At 55.3% G+C, this 22,826-nt stretch overlaps 1 protein-coding gene across 5 annotated transcripts in view; it reads right to left on the bottom strand.

Annotated features, from left to right (window-relative positions):
- The window catches only part of CRTAC1 (cartilage acidic protein 1), a 147,643-nt gene that overhangs the window by 31,273 nt on the left and 93,544 nt on the right, over window positions 1-22,826 (bottom strand). For all 5 annotated transcript variants that reach the window (XM_012767910.2, XM_012767919.2, XM_076009878.1 and 2 more), the window contains exons 4-7: window positions 19,589-19,725; window positions 14,607-14,763; window positions 4,861-4,995; window positions 1,563-1,708 (exon numbers count right to left, since the gene is read on the bottom strand). In XM_012767910.2, coding sequence (XP_012623364.1) covers window positions 1,563-1,708; window positions 4,861-4,995; window positions 14,607-14,763; window positions 19,589-19,725 — 575 coding nt within the window. The remainder of the gene's footprint in view (window positions 1-1,562; window positions 1,709-4,860; window positions 4,996-14,606; window positions 14,764-19,588; window positions 19,726-22,826) is intronic.

The raw sequence follows: 22,826 nt of genomic DNA, 5'->3' as shown, positions 1-22,826 counted from the left end.
TGGGAGCCTGTCTAAGTCCCAGGGCCCGTGTGCAGAGGGCTGGGAAGGGCACACTGGTGTCTCTGGGAGGCCCCTCCTGCCGCAGGCCCTCTCCGGTGAGTGCAGGAATGAGCCGGCTGGGTCAGCTGGTGAGCTGCCGGTTCTGGGGAGGCCGGGGAGGAGGTTGTCCCCGTCAGCACAGTGACAAGGTTGATTAAGAGCCTGGCCAGCTGGTAGGGGTGGGCCAAGCAGGGCCTTAAGAGCTAGGGAACAGAGACCTCAGGATCTCTCAGATGTTATTATGCTATTGATCCTGTAAAAACGGAAACCTCCATAGCCCCCTTGGGTCGCCCCATCCACTGCCTGGGCTTCCAAGATAACGTGCTTTAAGATCTAGCACAGTTCCTGGCACACGGAAGGCACCTGACCAGCGGGGCATTTGCTGTCATCATTGCCATTGCTCCTGGGAGCTGGGGAAGAGCCGACAGATAGATGGTCAACCAGGTCTTTGCCCTCAGCCCGCTGACGTTAGGGTGGGTGATTCTCTGTCGTGGGGCTGTCCTACACAGGGATGTTCAGCAGCTTCCCCGGCCTCTGCATGCTAGATGCCAGCAGCACCCCCTTCCCTAGTTGTGACAACCCCAAAGGTCCCCAGACATTGTCAGATGTCCTGGGGGAGGGCAGCAAAATTGTTCCTGTTGAGAACTAAAGCTGAATGAGGATGGAAACCACCCACCTTGATCTTTGCCAAGGTCCCAGAGGGACCTTGAGCGCAGGGTGTGCCCTCCCAACCCCCGAGAACCCGGGTCTCAGGCCTCAGCCACGAGGGAGCGCTGGCCCTGAGCACCCCCGGGCGGTGGCCTCTCCATTGTCACACAGACAGAAGGTAAGCCCTGAGGTTTGGTGGTCCCAGGGAAGTCTCCAGGAATGTTCTCACTCACTCAGGCTTTTTTGGCAAGACCTAGGTACCTCCAGAACAATCAGCTTCAGGGATCCCATGCCTTCTACCGCCCACCCCCCCAGAAAGCCCAAGCCTGAGCCCATCATGCTGGTGGCACCTCCATGACTGTCACCAACAGTCCTCTCGAATTCTCAGCCTCAGTCTATTGACAGTTCAGGGAAGGGGCACAGAGAGGGTCTGAGGCCACACTGCCCACCACCTGCTGTTTGTCCCTAAGGGTGGCTACTGGGGATTCTGTGGCCTCAACCCCTCATTCTCTCCCATCATTTGCCCTGGGTCTGAATCTCGATTTGAAAAGCTTGGACGGCTGCAGATGACATTTTCCAGGAGCCACCAGGAAAAGTGGCCTCCATCCAGAGAATGAAGGCCACCTCATAGGGGCTCCAGCCCACCTCAGGAGGATGCCCTTCCTCCCTCTGCCAACCTGGCTTCCTCTTGGGCACTGGTGTCTTCACCGAGCCTGGGCTGGAGCCCATCGTTCCCTCGCTGTCACCCTCACTATGACCCCCACGCCCTCCAACCCCCTTCTCAGCCGGGCGGGAGGCACAGGCCAGGCGGCAGCTCCTATGACATGCCAGGGCCACTGCAGTGCAGACGGAGGGAGGGGGAAACCCCTTCTTACCCGAAAGCGGACCTTCCCGTGGGCACTCATCTGCAGATAGAGGCGGTGGGGGCCGTTCCAGTTGCCATAGACGATGTCCACTTTGCCATCACCGTTGAAGTCGGCCAGGGCGACACCTCGCCCATGCTGGTGGGGGTCGTCCACACCTGGGGGCAGAGGCAGAGACCCTCACCATGGTGTCCCCTGCGCCCCACACATACTCACCTTGCTCAGGCTCTGTGACAAGCAACAAAGCATGGTGGCCCTCGAAGTGTTCCTGCTCTCCTGGGAGTGGATGGTGAGGTTCATCAGCGGTTTCAGAGGTTCTCACAGGGGCAGGAGGAGGGAGGGCTACCCGGTTGCAAAGGGGACCCGAGACTTGTCTGCAAGCTGCGTCTGCCCGCAGGCACATTATTTCTACTCAGTCTGGGGGCAGCAAGGGTGGGAGGAGGGAGACTGGGGGGATTCTGGAGGACCACACCCCTCCCGCCAGCGCCAACCCCGCCACCGGCGTGGGCTGATCACGCCACTCCTTTGCTTAAATCTCTCAGTGACTTGCTAGTACTCTTGGGTCAAGTTCAAACTCCTGCCTGGGGAAGGTGAGGCCCTGCCTGCCTTATCTGGATCTGGTACCACTCTCCCCGCTACTTGCTGAGCTCTGGTCCCCCGTGTTCCTTTCACTCCTCAAATGAGCCAAGCCTTTTCCAGCTTCTGGGCCTTTGCTCACGCTGGTCTCCCCACCTGGCCCGCTCTCCCATGCTCTCGCGTACCTGGCTCCTGGTTTTTCTGCTCTCAGCCACAGCGGCACCTCCTCAGGGAAGCCTGCCCTGCCCACGCATCTGAGACAGCCACCCCGCCCACCCTGTCACGGTCCCCGACAGCCTCCATCCTTCTGATCACCGCGTGTGTTCATGTTCCTGTGCGGTTTCCTTGCTCAGGGTCTGGTTTTCCCACTGGCTCTGACACTCTGCGAGGTTAGGACTGTCTTTTTGGTTCCTCTGGGTTTGCACACGCAGTGTCTATCTCAGGGCCTGCGGTGGCCTAGCTGTTTCCAGTAAATACTTGCGGGATGAATGAGAGACGTAAATAACATGACAGAAAGCAAAGGCAGGTGACGGGAGGAGACGCGGCAGCCAGCACGCCTGGTGCGATCTGGGGAGGGAAGCCTTTGTGCTGGATGCCCACCCCCATACCACCCCTGATCGGGGCCTCGGGGAGGATGGAGAGCGGCGTTGCCCAGGTGACAGCCTGACTGGCTGCCCCGGGCCAGTGCAGAGCTGACAGTGACTTTAGGTGTCCACCCACACTGACCCTCGCAGAGGATAAACAGCTGTCAGTCATCAGGCCTCTGGGGTGTCAGGCAGCAGGACAATATGATGGGCGGTGGGGATCAGAGACCCCAGGGCACACACAGAGAGCTCGTGCCAGCTGCAAACACAGATCTGAGGGTGGGAGCCAGGAGAAGGCAGGGTGGGGCCCCTGAAAACCTCAGAGGCTAAGCGTCCTCTTGGGGGAAGAGGACACTAGGAGAGAGGGGAAGTGGGAGGAGAAGAGGCAGTGAGACCCAGGCTGGAGAAAGAGGGTTTGCAAAGGACTGGGGGCAGCCTCCAATCCCTAGGATTAATACCCCATTAATTCTCTGCAAAACTCCCTGGCCCGAATGTCGGTGGCCTTCTGCGTCGGCCCATTTCTCTCCTATCTATGAGGCACCTTGACAAGGAGCTGGTTCCCTTTCACGGGAATAATCGGTGCCAGGCTGCATTTCACAGCAGCATCTGTTTGGGTGATGAATGCCCTCTTGACATGTCTTGTTAAACCCCTGCAATCACTCTGACTTTCAATTACGGGCCTAGCACCTTGCCTCTCTCCTCCCGCCTGATACCTTCTCCCTCTCCAACTTGCTCGCTCACCTCTGCTTCCATCTCTTTAACACCTTATCAAATCCTCGAGGTTTTCTCCCTTCGCTTTATGATTTCTCAGCAATGAGAAAATTTGCTGCCAGAGTACAGCGCTAGGAGGGGGGAGCTGGTGGGAGCACAGGCCAGGAGAGTTGCCCCCACTTCAGCTTTGCCAGGGACGGAGAAGCGGTCAGGCAAGGATGAGGGCTGACGGGTGACACCTGGGGCCAGGTCGGTGTTGTGGGCCAGCAGCGCCCTAAAATGGAGCTTCCCAGGCCAGAATCCCATACTCTTAATTCAGAGTGGACTGGCACACGCCCAGGGGTTTGATGCTAGCTGTCGGCAACAGCTAGAGCTTGCAGGACCTTTGGCATATGTGTCTAGATCCCAGTCACCTCTTCTTTTGGAGGCCAGAGCTCCTCCCTATGCCTCCAGGGAGGAGGTGAAATCGAATCTTCTATTTTTCTACAAGGCGGGGTGGTGGGATGGCCAAGGGGGAGTAGTTGAAGGGCAGACGTGGGATGTGATCACACATTTGTGAACTTTTCTGAAGTGTTCACTCTGTCACTCAGCAGAATTTACAGCGTGGCCCTGGGTGGCAAGCATTGTGTCAAGAATGGATAGATCGGTGCCCCGGTCCGTGCAGAGCTCCTAGGCAAACCACGATGGCCACATAGGAGCCTGAGTGAGAGGTGCACTCAAGGGGCAGCGGGAACGTGGAGCGGGAAGGGCCAGTCTCTGCAAGCCAGGAAGGGCTTGCAGAGGTGGCATTTGAACCAAGTGCTGAGGGGCAAAGGGAGGTTCTGCGGGCTGTGGGTTCGGGGCAGGCCAGGCCGAGGGAGGGCAGGTGCAAAGGCTCTGAGGTTGATGAGGGATGAGCACAAAGGGAGGAAGAGGAGCGGAGCTGGGAGCCTGGGCACCGTTTCGTGTGGATTTTGTCCTGCTTCTCACCCCAGCTGTTTGTGTACACATCTGTTTCTAGAATGTCAGTGTCGTTCCGTGTGTTGGGTGGTCTCAGCCTCATTCACGCAGCATCCCCAGCTCCTAGCACCGGCCTGCACTGCGAGGGGCTCCGTGAATGGTTGTTGGACTGAATGAATGTCTCAGATAAATGTGGGAGGGGGCCACGGCGGGAGAGGCCGCTCGGAGGGGAATTGATGCTGAGAGACACAGCAGGACTCAGAGGACTGCAGGCCAATCCAGCTGTTGGAAAGTGACAATGGTCGGGAGTCCCAGCAGCAAACATCCCCTGTGGGCCGAGCCATGTGGGATGTGAATTGGAGTGACAAGTACTGTCTCTCCGTGTGGTGTGGGCGGGTGGCGACTTGTCCATCTCCCCGAGGCGGGAGGGGGCAGGGCAGCCGGTGCCCCCGTGGGTCTGGGGGCTCAAGGAGCGCAGCGCGGCGGCTGCATCCACTCACCAACACTGGCCGCAGCATCCACGAAGGTGCCGTCGCCCCGGTTGTGGAAGAGGAAGTTAGGCCCGTTCTCGTTGTCGCAGAAGATATCCGAGGCGCTGCTGCTGAGGATGGGGCCCACGCTGACGCCCCGGCCCCCTAGGAGAGGACAGCGGCCCACGGTGAGTGGCAGCAGCAAAGCCCCAGGCCCTGGGAGGAATTCTGACCTTCGCCTGCGTCCCTGAGCCCGGGCTCACCGCCCCCATAGACCTGTGTGGAGGGCGACAGCACTGAGGGAGCACGGGCAGGAGCTAGACCCAGTCCCTTTGTGGCAAACAGGCGAGTCCATGAGCTAAGAGGACAGAGGACACAGGCCCCTAGATGCCGACGCCCTGCCCTGCCCTCTGAGAGAGGTGGCTGAATTGCCATAATCCTAAACCCGGCTCTGCCAGGCCACTTTGGTGAAGTCACAGACCTCCTGACAGCCTCCCCCACTCCCTCTCTGAGTCACACATGTGCTGGTCAAGGCCACTGGGTAGGCTCCTCCTTTAGGAGCCAATAGGAAGAGGTTCCAGCCACAGGCACAAGGATGCTTACTTGGCTTTGTTTGACGTAGGAAACAATTGTACACATTGACAGCGAAGTGGTTGAATGGATTATGGTGCATCCATATGACAGGCCATCCTGCAGCTACTATAAAGACTGTGTAGATCCATAGGTATTGACTTGGAGGGGTGCCCATGATATATTGTTAACGGAATAAGCAATTCATCAAGTAATGATATCATGTGATCTTACTTTTATTTAAAAACATAGGAAAATACGTGATATTTCTGAGTTTACATGCTTGTGCAAGCTTATTCTATACGAAGAAAAGTGGGAAAGGCCACACCCCAGGCTGTTAACACTGGCCACTTTGATGGGGTAGCATCTGGGTTGGGAAGGAGAGATGATAGTTGGTCTTTTCTTTGAATGTCTTTGTATCATTTGACTTATTGCAACAAGAAAGTAGTTTGAAAGGAAGAAATCCAATAAAGTATATATTTAAAAGAAGAAAGAAGTCAAGCCAGCTCTACATTAGGCTTTGAAGTCTCCAAGGTCAAATTTGGGCTAGCCATGTCAAGAAGTCCAACCTTAACATGCCTTGAACACACTACCCCCAGCCAGTGGGTTGCCAAAAAACACTGTCTGCCTGCCAGGCTCCCGTTCTGCTCCCAGGGACACAAACCTGCACCGAGAAGGCCTTTCCTTGGCCACACCCCAAGTGTCAGAATCACCAGGCAGGAAGCAGCCCCACCAGCGCCAGGACGCAGATTCTAGTCCCAGCTTGGCTTCTTACAAACTGTGTGCCCTCAGGCAATTTGCCTTACCCTTTGAACCTCGGTTTCCTCATCTGTAAAAGAAGGATAGTCTGACCTGCCTTTTCCACTGCAATTTTTCTGAAAGGACCAAATGAGGTGAGATATATCCGTTGGAATGGGTATCATCAAAAAGACAAGATTCCGAGTGTCGGTTTGGATGCAGAGGAAAGGGAACACTTGCACGCTGCTGGTGGGAACGCACATTAGTAAAGCCATTATGGAAAACAGTATGGAGGTTCCGAAAAAAGTTAAAAATAGACCTACCAAATGATCCAGCAATCCCACTGCTGGGTGTACATCCAAAGGAAATGAAATCAGTGTGCCTGAGACATATCTGTGCTCCCACGTTCACTGCAGCACTGTTCACAGTACCCAAGATATCAGAGAAACCTGGTGTCCATCAATGGATGGATGGATAAAGAAAATGTGCATATATATGGTGGACTATTATTCAGCCTTAAGAAAGAAGGCAATCCTGTCATTTCGACAACATGGATGACCCTGGAGGACATCATGCTCAGTGAAATAAGCCAGGCACAGAGAGACAGATACTGCACGATCTCACTTATGTGGATCTAAAAAAGTTGAACTCACAGAAACAGAGAGTAGAATGGGGGTTACCAGGGGCTGGGGATTGGGGTGGGGGTTGGAGAGATGTTGGTCAAAGTATACAAAGTATCAGTTTAACAGGAAGAATAAGAGATTATTGTACGACATGGTGACTGCAATTAATAATAATGCACCGTATACTTGAACTTGCTGAGACAATAGATTTTAAGCGTTCTCACTACAAAAAAATGGTAAGTATGAGAGGTAATTTGTATGTTAATTGGCTTGATTTAGCCATTCCACAATGTGTACTCATTTCAAAATATCATGTTGGACACCACAAATATATTAAAAATAAGTCGTATATCATAAATATATATAATCTTTATCAATTAAAAAAATAAGGTGAGCTGTATGTGAAAGGGCTTTGGGGATGCTACAGCCTTGCTGCTCAGAGTGGGACCTGTGGGCAGCTGCAGGAGTAGCACCTTGGAGTTTGTTAGAAATGCAGAATCTTGGTCCCCTACTGAACCAGATCCTGCATTCTAACAAGACCCCTGGATGCTGTGTGTGCATAGTAAAATTTGGGAAGTACAGCCCTAAAGGGCTGTTCAGCATAATAAGAGTTATCAGAGCACTCCAGAAGAACTCAATTTTTTTTTTTTTTTTTAATAAATGAGAGCTCAGGCAGACCTGTGTCATGATGGGCAAGCCTCCCACCCCCACACCCGCCACCTGCAGGTCTCAGGGGCAGAGGTTTCCCCAAAGTGACTGTGCTAATTAGAGACAGGGGTTCTCTTGGTCCCTGGGCTCCTCCCGCCCCCTGAGAGATGCCCCCAGAGGAAATCATGGGGCCTTTCTCACCTGCCCACCAGAGCTGGCATCTGGGGCCAGCGAGATGGGTGGTGGGAGGGAGGTGGCACTGTCACTCTTATTGCTGTCATGGGCGGACTCCTTGTTAACACACTCTGGGCCCTATGCCGCCCGATTCCTCCCAGATAATCTGATTAGCTCTCAAAGAGAGCTCAGGCCTCATGACAATGGAGCCGCTAACTTCACATCACTCCTGCGGAGCATCCTCCAAGACACGGCATCTGCTTTTCATGAGAGCCACGGGGTACAGTGGGGTGGCTTTCAGAGGCCTTTCTTAAAGCCAGCAGGAAAAGGTGCTGGGCTATGACCTGGGCCCTGCCTCTGCCCATTAAAAGAGGAGCCGTTAAGTGGCTGCTGGCATCTGTCCCCGTCCTGGTCCTGCCAGACGCCAGACGCCAGCTTCCGTGAGAAACCCTTGGCCTTGCCTAGGCCCCTGGAAATTCCAGGTGGGACCTGGGGGCTGGCTGCCATGCAGCTCCATCCTTCTTCCCCCGCTTCCACACCCTCCAATTTCCTCTCTGCCTCTGGCTCCCAAGCTGTGACACATTCCCTTCATTTTCTACAAAGCAGGTTATTTCCTTTTTGGACAAATTTCTAAATCTTTCTAATTAACTAATTGGGTTGGGTTGAAGCCTTGTACCATTTGTAACCTGTAATTACTAGAAAATTGCCATGGTAACCACACTACTAATTAGCCACAATTTATTGCCATGGCAACCAGACCATAACAGAGATGTTACCCTCAACTCCTTGGCAAGTTGGCTGCACAGTTGTGGAGCAGGTGAGTTGGCAGTCAGGGAGCTGGCCTCCTGGGCCCCAGCCCCAGCCCCTTAACCTGGGCGGCTAAAGGGGGGTCTGAGGTAGGGGTGTCTGAGGGCCAGGTGTCTGCACCCCTCACTGATGCCACAGGTCAACATGCAAGTCCTGTTCAAGCCAATAAAATCCACCCCTTGTAAATGAAGGCTGCCCCTCCTATGCCCTGCCAGGTCACTGACAAAGGCCCCTCATTCAGCAGGTGTCTTCCACCAGGACCCTCCCCCTCCTCTTCTTTCTCTTGCCCACCCTCTCCCCCACCTCCTAAGGCTCAGCACACAGCATATGGGCTTCCTGGGGGCAGGTTGGAACATCTTTATTTAGACTTGGAGAATGATGTTAACTCCACTTTATATCAATTAATTCTTTTACATCTGAGGCCAGCACATTCTCTTGGGGACAAACAGTTCCCCAGGTGAGGCTGGAAAGGCAGCACTGGTGGTGGGAAACCACAGGGCTGGGGATCAGAAAGTCCAAGTTTGAGCTGTGTGACCTTGGACACTTCACTGAACCTTTCTGGGCTTCTGTGTTCTCTGCTATAACATAAGACTGATCATATAATAATGGCTCCTTCTCAGGGCTGTCATAAATATTAAGTGAGCTGGTTTTTGGAAGGTGCCTTGGAAAATGTCAGGTGCCACATAGTCATTAGCTGGGACAATTTACCACCTGCTGGGTGAATAATATCCCTTTATTTTTCTCAGCACTTTCAAGCTTCAAAGGCCTCCTAGCTCTGCTGTTGGGGTGTGAATGCTCCTCCCCGCTCAGCCCTCCCTGAAGGCTTCTTCCTCTGCCCACCTGGCTGGGCAGAAAGGGTGGGGTTACAGGGGAAAATACCCTTCCGTAGCCCCCATTTCCTCTGGCCACATTCCAACATTCCCTCTGATGTTCTGCTCATTGGGCCCAAGCCTCATAGGACAGCTTTGGTTGTCCTCAAGAACAACACCCCTTTGTCCAGGTCAGGTGGCTCATGCCTGTAATACTAGCACTTTGGGAAGCTGAGGCAGGAAGATCGCTTGAGGCCAGGAGTTCAAGACTGGCCTGAGCAAGAGTGAGACCCCATCTCTACTAAAAATAGAAAGAAATTAATTGGCAACTAAAAATATATAGAAAAAATTAGCCGGCCATGGTGGCGCATGCCTGTAGTCCCAACTACTAGGGAGGCTGAGGCAGAAGGATTGCTTGAGCCCAGGAGTTTGAGGTTGCTGTGAGCTATGATCACACCACTGCACTCCAGCCCAGATGATAGAGGGAAACTTGTTTCTTTTTTTTTTTTTTCTTTTGATTAGATCAAACAGAAGAAAGAAACTTGTTTCTTAAGAAATAAAACTACACCCTATACCTGTGAACTCCAGCACTTTGGTGATATAGACTCAAGCACAATAATTCAGGTGCAGGTGATGCAGCTCTCAGATAGCACCAGGGAAGGGGGTGGGGGGGTGGAAAAGACTGCAGGGAGGGGGCGTGCACGCTGCTGAGCTACTTTCAACTGAGGGCCTGGGCCCAGGGACGAGGCAGCGTGGGGTCCACAGTGCTAAGGAAAGGCCTCGAGCTCTTGCCTGGCCTCTGCCCTGTGCACCGGCAGGATCTTGGGATGTGCGCTGTCCAGGCCTCAGTCTCCATCCCTGTGAAGTGGGTGGGAGAATGAGAAGCTCTCCAAGACTCCTTCCTGCTGTACTTCTCAATGAATGCATCCTCCAGTGTGGCCACAGGATAAGTGTGTCGGGAGCCATTCCAGCTCCGGTCTAGACTCGGCATCTGTGAAGACTCTGAAGTGAGGCCTGCCAGCCATCGTGCTTGGGCCCGGGGGATAATCTGCTGGGGCCTTGACAGAAGGAGGATTCTGGTGGACACCAAGGTCTGCAGGCTGCCAGGAACATCCAAGATGTAAAAGAGCAGGCCAAAGAGGCTGGAGAACGCGGGGTGGAGGAATGGGCGGTGTGCGTGTGCGTGTGTGTCTGTGTGTCTGTGTGTGCGCGCACACGGTGTGTGGGAAGGGTGGGGTGGTAACAGGGGCTCTCATCCTAAATTTCCTGAAAAATGCTAAAAACAGAGTAACACTGTGTTGGTGCTGGCGTTGCTACTCCCAAGCCCTCTGGAGGCTTCCAGATGCCGGGCAGGGCTCTGGCTGTGTGGAGGGGAGGGCGTTAGACAAAGACAGCCGTCGCCCCCTCCTTCCTGCCCTGTCGCTACTGAGTGTTAAGGGGAGAGAGGTGGAAGGGCAGGCCCCATCATTTGTTCCCTCGCAACAGAGGAGGGATTTGTGCTGGCAAGCCTGTGGGTGTAGCCTGGAGTGGCCAGCCACAGGCTTGACATTTCTGCAAAATCTCTTGCGTTAGCTGAGAAAAATGCATACAAAAATTACATTTCTATTCTATAGCATATCTGTGTCTGTTTTGAAAGAAAAAAGATGTGCCCCCAACCCTCATTGAATGTGTCTACCCCAGGAAAATGGTCCCCGTGTATGCTGGGCTCCGGGTACCCTGGCAGGCCCACGCTGCACTCCCTGGGGGTCCTGAGCCCTGGCTGAGGAGCCTGTCACTCCAGCTCTGCCTGGTCCCTGGCTCTCAGATCTGGCTTTGCTCCTGACAAAGGGCCAGCACCTGCCTGGGACCTGGGAGGCTCCCCACTCTGCAGCCCCGGGTCAAGCCCGCTGGTGGGTATCTGCCAGAAGGCCTCAGCTGGGCTTTAGGCATCTCTGTCTCCTCCAATAATGACTTCCTATAAATCAGATCTGCCCTCTGCTTTGCTCCACACTGCTCCCAGCCAACAGCGAAGCTGCCCGCCCGACATCATAAATCCACCTTCACTTTCTTTCCAAATTTCTTTTAAGGCTTCTTTAATCACCACCTTGCAGCCTGGACAGATGCTCCCTCAAAGGGCGAGGCCAAAATGCAGAGTTCCTGGGAGGGGCGGAGGCCGGGGGAGGCAGGGTCGGGTGGGAGAGAAGAGAGATGGGGCCAGTGGGGAGGGGAGGAAGATGCCCCTGCTGGTGCCTGGGGCCCGAGGTCAGGCTGGGGACACACAGAGACCGCATTCAGGGCAGGGGCCCCTCCTTGTGGGTGACCCCTGTGCCTAGCACAGCACTCCCTGCACCCAGGGGATGCCCAGCAGAGGGCCCGGCTGTCGCCCTGGCAGCGCCTCACAGCAGGAGGGTGTTGGTATTTGCTACCCTCCATGGGCACTGCCCATGTGCCAGGCCGCATGCCAGGCATGTCCCATGTGTGCCTCCTTTCTTCCTCACAATGCTCCCATTTTGAAGGTGAGAAAACCGAGGCTGGGAGAGGCTAATAGTTCGCCATCGCTGCCTGGTCCGGAGCAGGATGTACACCTGTGGCCTGGCTCCAGACCCTGCGCCCTCAGCCTCTCCTAGACTGCAAGCTCAGGGTGCTCGGAAAAGCTGAGGTGCATGTGCCCAGGGTCATAGGGCCCAGGGCCACACAGGCAGGCAGGACTCTCAGCTTCCACCTACCCTGCGCTGGTTCCAAGTCAGGTTCTGCCGTGGCCGGGACCCAGTTTCCGGGATTCCCAGGCACGGTAGCTGTCTGCACTGTCTTGGCTCCAGGAGGCCTCGGGCAGCCTCTTGGGAGTGGGGGCTTGGGATTTTCAGGGAACCAGAGGGTGGAGGAGTGGTTGTTCTACTGCCCCACTGTCTCCCAATCTCTTGCTCCGCTGCCCTCCAGGGCCCTCAAGTCCCCAGAGAACAGGCACGGTGGCCGCTAGATGGCACTGTGACCCAGCAGAGCGGAGGCGGCCACCGGAATCGATGGTGTCTGGAGAGGAGACCTCTCCTCCCCCTCCCTCAGAGCCCGACAGCAGGTGTACCTGCAGCGCCCTTGCCCCGCCTGCCCGGGCTGCCCGGGCCTCGCCCTCCTGCCCTGAGCACCCCAGCCAGGCAGCTGCTTCCACCACGACACCCTGGGGCTGCTTCCCAGGGGGTGCAGGGCTTCCCCTTCCCCAGCCCCTCCTGTCCTGCAGGCTGGAGAAGGATTCTCGAGCTGAAGCTCAGCAGAAAGGCCAACTGGCTGTGGCCGTTTAGGCATCAGGAGATGGGGCTGTAAGTGCTGGTTCCCTACAAACTCCTCTGTGACCTTGGAGGGTCCCTCCGGACCTCAGCTCTTCAGTAAGGCAGGAGGTTCTCCCAGCTCACACAGCTGGCCAACGGGTGGGTGCTGCACGGCTTGGTCCAGGGACCTTCAGCTCCCTGGCTGCACACCTGGCCGTGGCTGCTTCCCGCCTGCCTGCTCAGGGCCCTGGCATTGGCCTGCACTGAGCACTGGCCACCTGCCCAGAGCCTCAGCCATCAGACGGGGCTCAGCATGGTGGCCTTTATGGTTGGGGTCCATCCCTGGGGCTCAGGGGGGCACTCTGGGCTAGCTTTCCAGCCGGTTGTCCATGTGTTATTAGCCGCGTGACAAGGGGAGCTGCAGGGGAGTGTTGGGGGGCTTGGCGGGCAGGGAAAGGGTGGGCTGGGGAAGGCAGGCAGACAGCATAGCGGCATGGTGGGCCAAATGGGTTCTTGTCAGCCAAATGGCTCTTGGAAGTCTGCGGAGCTGCTCTAACGTGTCCTCTGGGCACGCCAGCTGCCCAGCCTCCCCCATGCCTCCGCGGAAGCTGCTGCTGCCTCCTTGAGCTGCCCATCCTTCCAGCCCAGCCGGCACAGTTGGCTGGGGCGCCCGTCCCCGCCGTGCTCCTCAGCTGCCTCCTCTGGGTCCCCTCCGTCCCCCTGCTCGGTTCCATGCCAGCCCAGCCAGCGTGAACAATGCCCCCTTCATGCTCACCCAGCCGCCACCTCTGAGTTCTTTTATTTCGCGTCTCAGCCGCTCTCCCAGTCGGAGCCTCCCTTCTATCTCATCACTTTCAAGGGCTTCATTCCCCGCCCCAGCCCACCCGCCTTCCCCTGCAAGATCAAGGCACTTAATTGCCACGCTAACCCAGTGCACAGAACTAGGAACTATTCAGAAAAATTGACTGAACAAATCTAGGCTGAAGCGCCTGCATGTTTATTCCCTTTCCCAGGGAAACATGGTTTATTACTGACGCTGCCTGTCCATGCTACGTCCGTGCACGGAGCTCTCGGGCACGCTGAGAGGGCTTGAGCTGTGCAAACTAGCTTATTGTCTAGTCATTTGTTTCCCAAACTTTGTCCAATGGGTCAGCCTTCATCTCACCCTTTCTTAGAAAGGCATCGTAAACTCAGGGGAGGCAGTGACAACCCTTTCTGGGCAGGACTTTGAGATTATGCCACCAGCCAGGTGTCTGGAGGCGAGGAGATGCCCCAGATGACCTCTCAAGGATGCTGTCGGCCCCAGGATTTGGACTCGGGCAGCCTGCCACTTTGGAAGTCTCTGTGAGCACGAGAGAATTTCTACGTCCGAAGTGCAGGTCGGGTGTGAGTGAGGCTGAGGTTCACATGAGAAGTTGTTGTGCACGGCTCTGGCTTCCTAATTTTTGGCACCCAAAACAGGAACTGGATTGCTCTGCCATCAGCAGTCTATTGGCAGATTATCAGAGTTTAGTCAGCAGCCGTGCTGGAATTAGAAAAACAGCCTTCCCTAGAAAGATCTCCCTGTCAGAGACTCTGACAATAGGTCCTCCATCCAGAAAGATGGGGGGGAGCGTGCCTTCAAAAAAAGCGCTGGAGAGGGTTTGGAACAGGAACACAATTCTTTGAGCTCAGTTATCTGAGACGGGACCCAACTGAAGCTTAGGGATTTAGCACTCAATTCCTGGCTGCATATGTGTAAGTAAATAATTTCATCTGGTATTTGGCAATAAATAATGCTTTAAATCTCAGCTTTTGTGATTTGTCAGTTTTCTCCTATAGAACCTGCTCACCCACCATTGAGGTTACAGCCAGGAATGGGGCAAGGGTTCCAGACACAGGTTGCTGTTGTGTGTTCTCACACCCCACTTTCCCGCGAGCCCCTGTGCCTGATGTCTCCCATTGGGCACCCCAAAACTCCCACCTGCCAGATGTTTCCACAAGCCTTGGAGAGGCAGGCAGCATGGGAGGAGCCTTCTGTGGGTGGTGGGATGCAATAGAGCCTTTGCCCCCTCCACAGGGACATGAGCCCATCCTCTCCTTGTGGTCTCTGCTGAATTAGACTCAGCCTTGCCGGGTGCCGGACCCCATCCCCTCCACTGCACGGCCTCCCGGGTCATGCTGCATACCTGTGTATTTGCTGACCCCAGCCTCAGCAGCCACATCTCTGAGTGCCAGGATGCCCTGGGACAGGTCACTGGCCTCGGGGTCCATTTCGATGAGTGCATCGGGGCCCACGTTGCCATAGGCGTAATTGGCAATGTAGATGGAGTAGCGTCCGGAGCCCTGAGGAAGAGAGAAGGAGGCAGGTGAGCAGCCCTCTCGGCTCATCCCATTCTTTCCCCAGAAATCCCTCCTGCCCCCTGCAGGGCCATAGCTCTTCCACAGAGTCGGGTTCTTCTCCCCAGGTCTGTCCGAATGGCCTTGCAGGCTGTGCCCAGCACACCTCCAGAGGGGCTTTTCACAAAGGCTACCGTGTGAATGACACCTCCGGGAGTCGTAGAGCGAAGCAGCCTGCTTCTCCTTCCATCCTGTTCCAAAAGAACACATCCCTCCCTCTCCCCCACAACCACCTTTTTATAGACAATTTTCTAATGTGCCTCCCTCCAGCTGAGCTCTCTCCAGCTGCCAGCCAGGGTAGCTGCTCAATAAATATTTGCTGATTGATTGATCTACCAATTCCCATTATTCTCAGTCTCTCTCTCTCTCATTCAAGCTCACTCCAGCCAAGATGACAAGCAAATTCCTGAGCCACCTCTCTCTCCCCCCTTCCTGCCCTGTGCTTCTTCATGCCTCTATTTTGGTCTCACAAGAGACACGGATTCGCAGGGGTCCTCCCTCCCTCTTTCACTCCCTCCTTTTCCCCGTATTACCAGAAAGAAAGATTATATTGCTTCTGCCTTCATAACACTGTCTCAAATATTTTATTTTTCCTTTGCATCCAGTGGAAGCCCTGGGCATCGGCTTCTCTTTGCTACAGTCATTCTCTTCTCTAGTCCGAGACGCTGCTGATGAAAGATGCTTCTTTTCTGCCTGTTACTGTAGTGGTGTTATTTCTTCAATGGACGCCTTCCTCCCAAGAGATCCGTACAATTTCTAAATCAGTTGTCTAGCTTTCCTTTTCATCACTTCCCTCCAATTAATCAGGCAGTAAATACTTCTTGAGCTCCCACTCTGTGCAAGGTGCTCTGCTATACATGTACTTAAGGCAAAGTCCCTGTCCTTAGGTTGCTTCTAGTCTAGTCTGAAAGGCAAGCCATGAGCACAAAAGGACTCCAGAGAAACAGCTGAGCTCAAGGCAACAAGACTGTGCTGTCACCCCTTCCTCTCGGCCCGCTTTGCCTGCTTCTACTCCTTACCCAGCGGCACCATGAGCAGACCTTGCCTCACCTGACTGGGCACTGACTTTGCCTGCTGAGGGACCCTCTTCAGGCAGGACCCTCTTCTCCTAATCAGGAAGATGATTAGGAGCCACTTGAGTCTGTCTGACTGGGGGCTGAGGCCAAGGAAGGAGCCCAGGGTGGCCTGGGTGTATAGATGCGTCAACAATCATAGACACACATGGCAGAGAGTAGGTGCAGGATTTCCCGGATGCACAGAAGAGGGGCTCCTAACCCAGAGGAAGGGCACTGAGCTATGGGGAGTTCAGAACAGGAGGAGAGGAGTCTCACCCAAGTGAAATGGAGGGGAAAGAACCTTCCAGCAGAGATGAAAAAAGGAATGATGTATGTAGGGAAACCACAGCCGTTGGCTGCATGTTGCTGGAATGTAAGATGCAAGACAGTGTCAGGGGACAAAGCCAGAGGTGGTAAAAGCTGTTCCCTAAGGACATCTCTGTGCCTTCTCTTTTGGTCATCTGAGCCTGTCCCCTGCCACCTGGGAATCCGTGCTTTACAAATCTTGTTACTCACAGTGGTCCCTGGACCAGCGGCTTCAGTGACATCTGGGAGCATGTTAAAAAGACAGAATCCCTGCCCCCACCCAGACCTGTTGAATCACAATCTGCATTTCCGCCAGACTCCCACGTGGTTCCTGCGCAAAGCTGCAGTTTGAGATGCGCTGCTTTTCAACACGGCTTCCTGATCAGGGGAGGACTTTGAGAGGTTCTCAGCCGCCCCAGGAGTGTGGTGTCTGTGTGTGGAATGACTGGCTGAAGAGTGAGTGAGGGGCCAAAGGGGAAAGGGTGCCACCAAGAACCCTGCCTGACCCCACCAGCTGGCAGCAATCTCACCCACAAATGAGCAATTAAGCCCAGTGGACTGAAATGCACTGTGATAGAAATTGGGATGTTTATAAAATTCAGTTATACCTAGTCCCTTACTTCAATTTATTGGGCTGTTAGAACTGAGAAACATAGATGTGTTAGGCCATAGAAGATTGCAGAAATTCACGTGTACACTTGACTACAAGGATTCTGGGAGGGTGACCTGATTCCAGGGGAAAGAAGATGTTTCTACAGTTTTGGGTTCAGGACAGTGGTTCTCACCCTTTACCCTATATCAGAGCCACCTGGAGGGCTTGTGACAACACAGATCCTGGGCGCCCTCCCCACAGTTTCCAACTCGAGAGGTCTGGGGTGGGCCCTGGGAATTTGTATTTCTAACAAGTTCCTGGATTCTGTTGACGCTGCTGGTCAACACACTTTGAGAGCCGCTGGTCTCAGGCTGGTAGCCTGGGTCCCAGTCTGCCCCTAACTGGCTCCTTGTCCTTGGGCAACTCCCTCACAGCCTGCAGACCATGTCCCTCATGTGTTAAACGGGATCATGCTCCCCCTGCTTCCTGAGACAACGTATGTGAAAGGTCTTTGAAGAGATAAAAATGCTATATAAACATGAGGCATAATCATTATCGATCAGGGAACGCTTCTTGTAAGAGATCAGCTTTGGGCTGGATCCAGAAAGGTGGGTGAGTGATGAGTCCGCTGAAGATAAAGGACAAGCAGGGGCTCCAGGTTTGGGGCAGAGAATGGGCGAGGGCAGAGGGAGGGGACAGTGCATGGCGGGGGCTGAGCCGTTCACCTGGCGCGACAGCTCTGGCTCTCCGTCTTCAGCACGCGCCGGCATCACCTGCGGGGCTGGCTGGACCCCGGATCGCTGGGGCCCCCAGAGGTTCTGACTCAGAGGCGTGGGGTGGGGCCTGAGATTGTCCATTTCTAACAATGCCCATGCTGCTGGTCTGGGGCCCACACTTTGCGAAGCACTGACCAGGCGCACAGATGAAAAGGCCCCAGGTAGAGGCTGTGGGGCTGAGTTAGGACGACTAGGGTGAACGTGGCACTAAAACCTGTGGTTGGAAAGGTGTGTCTGCTGCCGTTTCACCCAGAGGCAGGGTAGCCGAGGGGTAGAGAGGGATCTGCTTCAATTTCGGCCAAGCAGACTAAATTCCTGCCTTTGTCTGCCACTTCATGTGTGACCAAGGTCAAGTTGCCTAATCGCCGGAAGCCAAAGTTTCCGTATCTGTAAAATGGGATAATGATAGCACCTACCTCCTGGGCTCATTATTACCAGGGTTCAGGAAGATGACACATCTAAACTACTTAGCACAGGGCTGGGCAGGTGGCAGTTTAATCAGCCTTAGCTGTTGTTACTGTTACCCTGCTCTTGTGTTTCCCTGCACCGTGCTGCACGCCTCTCTCGGCTCCCAGGCTGGCCGCGGCCTCTCTCCTTGCCTTCCCTCACGGTTCTCAGGCCCCAGGGATGGCAAAGGTGGTGGCTGGACGCAGAGAGCGACCCCACTCCTGGTGGCAGACCGAGGCTTGGGAGCTGAGTCTGGGGCTGAGCCGGGGGGTGCCCCGGCCTCTGAACGCCCGCCTCCGGGCTGCAGCGCCAGTTCACGTGGTGCCTTTGTCCTGTGGTTAAACGCGTGGGTGTGCAGATGACCTTGTGAGGACAAACAGCACATCTCCTCAGGATTAACCTGCACGCCCCTCCCTCCAGTTCCCTGCCAACTTCCCACGGCAGCTGGGTGTGGGGAGCCGGGGTCCTGGAGCACAGAGATGGCTCCTGAAGGAGGAGGCTGGGCAGAGGCCCCCAGCCGTGCCCAGGCCTGGCACCCCCACTCTCTGGGGCTGTTCACAGCGCGCCTCCCCGTCCCCTCCCACCAGGCAGGAGTCCAGGTGGCACAGATTCAGGTCAGGGCTAAATGTGGCTTCACAGCCCAGCTTGGCTTCTCTTCCCAGCACCAGCTTGTTAAGAAATAAATATTTATACCTGGCACCTGCCTTCTCCCAAGGCCTGGAGGCCCCTGCTGTGAAGATTCACGCTGAATCCTCAATCCCCAGTGCCATCTCAATCCCAAAGTGAGCCCACCCCCTTGCCCCTGCCCCCAGAATGGGCAGCAGCTGGGCCCCTGATTTAGAGATGACTGTTTACTCAGCCAAGGAGGTGGGCGGCAGGGGAGCAGGTGACAGGAGGGATAAATCACCTCCGCAGCAAGCCTTCGGCTCTGGCTGGGTCTGCTGGGACCTGGGCCTGGGTGGGTGGCTCCCCCTGACACCCCCGCCCCCCAAGGCAGATGGCTGCAGCTGCTCCTGGCCCTCCCCACCCGGCCTTTCCTCCCGTCCACTTTGGCTGGCGCTACTGATACACTGAAGTACTTGCGTATTCAGGCACCCTCCGCCCACCCACCTAGGAGGCCATCTGTGCCTTCATTTGTCCCGTAAGTGTTTAGAAGGGGCCCATGGCTCAATGCCTGGCACACAGGACACACTCTGTAAATGTTAGTTGAATGAGTGAATAAGCACAGGATTTAGAGCTAGAAGATTGTGACTCATGTCCTAACCACACCACTAATCCATTCTGGGTCCCCAGGCAAATCACTGCTCCAAGCTGGGCCTCTGTCCCTCCAAATGTCCACTGGACATAATGTCCCTCCAGTCGGCTTCCTCACTGGTTGCTGGAGGGCCGCATGGGAGAAAGGGTGCGAAAGGTCTACTGTAGCTCATCCTGCAAGGTGTGGTTGTTAGTGTGTAGCAGCCACTCTGGGAGCCACCATGCTGGTAAGAGCCACCACTCTGCCGGGGGATGTCTCCCTGGTGGCTGCTATCTTGGCTGTCATTGCTGTGTGCCCTCTGCTTCTCCCCAGCCCTGCCTCCATGCGCCTCTGCACTCACCTTCCTGTCCACACAGGCCACAGAGCGTCCGGCAAAGAGGCTGGCCACGCCACGGGCCACGTTGACCTCGTCACTCAGGATGTCTTCCCACCGGTTGTTGCGGAACTTGAACAACTTGTCTGTGTAGGTGGCCACCCCTGCAGACAGGAAGAAAGGGAGGGCTGGTGGACAGTGGACCAGGGTCCAGCTTCTGATCTCTGTGCATGTCTCGTAGCATCCGCCAAGAGGAGGTTGGGCCAGAGGTGGGTGGGCCATCTGCTGCAGGACACCTCAAGCGGGTGAGACTCCTCCCTGTTTGGGGGACACTCAGATGTTTTCAGTTTTGAGAGCTCGAAGCTTATGGAGGTGGCCAGCCCAGGCCTCAGGGACTAGGGAAGAAATGCTACTGCTCCCACATACGTGTCTGGGATGACCTTCGACACCTGGATTTCACGCCCTGCACCGTGTGCTCCTGCAACGTCATGAACGAGAGCCTGGGACTGCCCACGTTCCAACATCCAGACCCAACCCAGAGGAGCTGTCCCTATATCCTCTGCTGGGTCGTACTGGGTCGTAGGGCCAGACTGGGGTCTCAGCAGAAATGGCCCTGGTTGGTGGGGAGGTCTTAGTCCACACTGAGGAAAGCACTGGAAGTGGAGCTCTGAGAAGGTGCGGGGTGGTTCTGCCTGGGCTGTGACGAGGAGTTTCTGCAGCCCTGGGAGGCCCTGGCTGCAGCACTGGGGAGCCCTGGAGGGCAGTAGTCTCCACCTCTTTTGCATGACTGACCCCTTTGAGAACGGGATGGAGGCCAACGACCTTCAGCACCACACGACATGCTGCATGTAATGTCAGGAGATCTGTGGCCTTCTGAAGCTCGTTCATGACCAAGAAGCCTTGCTCTGGGGAAGTGGGAAGAACTCCCAGTGGCTGGAGCTCAAGCCTTTTCAAGCTACCGTGGAGGCAGAGCTCTTCCCTCCACCGTCACCCTGAGTTTATTTCCTGTTAAAGCAAGACGCAGAGCACTGGTAGCTTAGGAGGGGCCACATGCCACCCTCAGGGCCCAGCACAGGAAACACAGGGAGGGGAGCAGCGGGAGGAATTGGGGAAGGTGAGCATGGGAAAGAGTGGACTTGGTGCCAGAACCCTGAACTTGACTGGCTGGCTGGCAGGGAAAAGGAAGCGGGCCTAGACTGAAGGGTGACACCATGGCCCGGGGGAGGAATTCCAGGCTTCCAGGAGATGGGCCAGGAGTCCCAGTCCCAGTGCTCCCTGGATTCTCCATCCAGGCTCTAGACTTCAGGCAAGGTGCTTGGCATCTCTGAGCCTCAGTTTTCTTATTCATGAATGGGGATGACAAAAATAACTGCATTCGAATTTACTGCGAGGTGTAGATGATGCACATTAAAGGTTGGCTCCCCCCCCCCAACAAAGTGGTAGCTATTATTAGTCAGAAATGAGTTTTCCTGTTTTATAGATGAGCTACTTTCTAAGGTCTTTTGGAGACCTCGGCTCTGCGGTGCAGGGGCTTGATGAGAGTCGGTGGTTCCGTGAGTGAGTGTGTGAGTGAGAGTGCGTGTGCACGTGCATGTGAGTGTGTGAGAGTGTGAGCATGAGAATGAGAATGTGCAAGGATGAATGAAAGTGAGAGTGTGAGCATGAGAATGAGTGAAAGTGAGTGTGAGAATGAGTGAGAATGTGTGAGGGTATGAGCACAAGAAGGCATGCGCTAGTGAGGGTTCGTGTGAGAATGAGTGTGCAAGAGCATGCGTAAGAGAATGAGAGTGAGTGTGGGATAGTGTGTGTGAGTGTAAGGGAGAATGAGTGAGTGTGGGATGGAAGAGTGAGGAAGCGGGAATGAGTGTGAGAGTGAGTGGCGGTGGGGGAACGAGGGAGGGTGAGAAAGTGAGTGTCACGTGAGAACACGTGAGTGCCGGCGTGAGTGCCTGTGCAGGTGTGTGTAGGTGGGAGCAGAGTAATGGCCTCTCGGGTGGCTCAGCCCAGGAGAGGACACAGGGTTTGGTCTCAGAGGCCTCCCTCTGGGCTTCCTGAGACCATGAGGTCCCCAGGGTCGGGAGTGTGACCTGTGAGCTCTGGAGTTGGCCTCAGGGATGCCCACCGGACACCAGGGTGCAGAGTCCCTGATGCTGGAAGAACAGGCCCTCCGTGGGGAGGGACGCGGGGAGGCAGACCCAGGAGACCTGCCAGTGTTTGTGGGTGGCAGCACGAGCTCAGGCCCATCTCTAAGGAGCCCAGACAGGGATCTGCACAGAGCTGCCATGCTTAGGGGGGATGCCCACGGGGAAATGGGGACGCTGGTTCCCCGAGTAAAAACACAGGTACCCGACCCAGTCCGCCCGAGTCTCCTCTTGTCGGCTGTGAGTGTGGGGCAAGTCCCTGACCCGTTTCCCACCGAAAGTCGAGCACAATAGCTGTGCCTCCCTCCCAGCGTCCTGTGGGAATTACACGAGAAAACGCACATTGAGAGTTGGCGACAGCTCCGAGAGACCCCAGGCCCACAGCCCCAGGCCCACCATCCCTGGGGCCAGATGTGTTTAGAAAGTTGGGTTTTTTTCCTTCATGTTTTAGAACGGTAACACAGCGCACACTCCGTTTATTACATAACAGCCCCGGCAGGGACTGGGGCAGCACCCTGTAATTAAACACATTAATATTTCTGCAGTAAAACATGAATATTCACACCAAATGGGATAAATAAAGCCTATAAATAGCTCATATCAGCTCAGGACAGGTTTTGCTATCAAATGAGTTTCCCCTAAACTTGAAAAAAAGCACTTGAGGCTTTCAGAATGTTCTGGATTTCTGGACTGTGGAGAAGGGACCTGGACTTAGGCTGCTGTCTTCACAGCTGTCCCAGAGACAGTGGCAGACTTGTCATTGCTTCCAGACACCTGGGGGTCCTTCGAGGATGGCCCCCACAGGCTTCTGGTCACAGGCCCCCCAGCCCTCCCCCACAGCAAGTAACCCTTGCCCAGCTGTCCAACCAGGGCCCCCTCGGCCCTGTACCTGCAGCCAGCCTGAAATACCCTGGCTTGAATACCTGAAATACCCATACTCAGCCTGAAATACCCAGCCTGAAATACCCTTCCTGAAATACCCTGGCTCCACCCCCACAAAGCTTGGGCCAGGGCAGCAAAGTGGTAGCCAGGGCTCCACTGGCACCTCTGGATTCAGTGGAAGAAACTTCTCAAGCTGCTGAGCTCCTCCCTCAGCTAGGACAGAGGGTGACCCACTTTGTTCA

This window comes from Microcebus murinus, chromosome 14 (genome assembly GCF_040939455.1).
Source record: "Microcebus murinus isolate Inina chromosome 14, M.murinus_Inina_mat1.0, whole genome shotgun sequence".
NCBI lineage: Eukaryota > Metazoa > Chordata > Mammalia > Primates > Cheirogaleidae > Microcebus > Microcebus murinus.
This window is presented reverse-complemented; position numbering and strand designations above follow the sequence as displayed.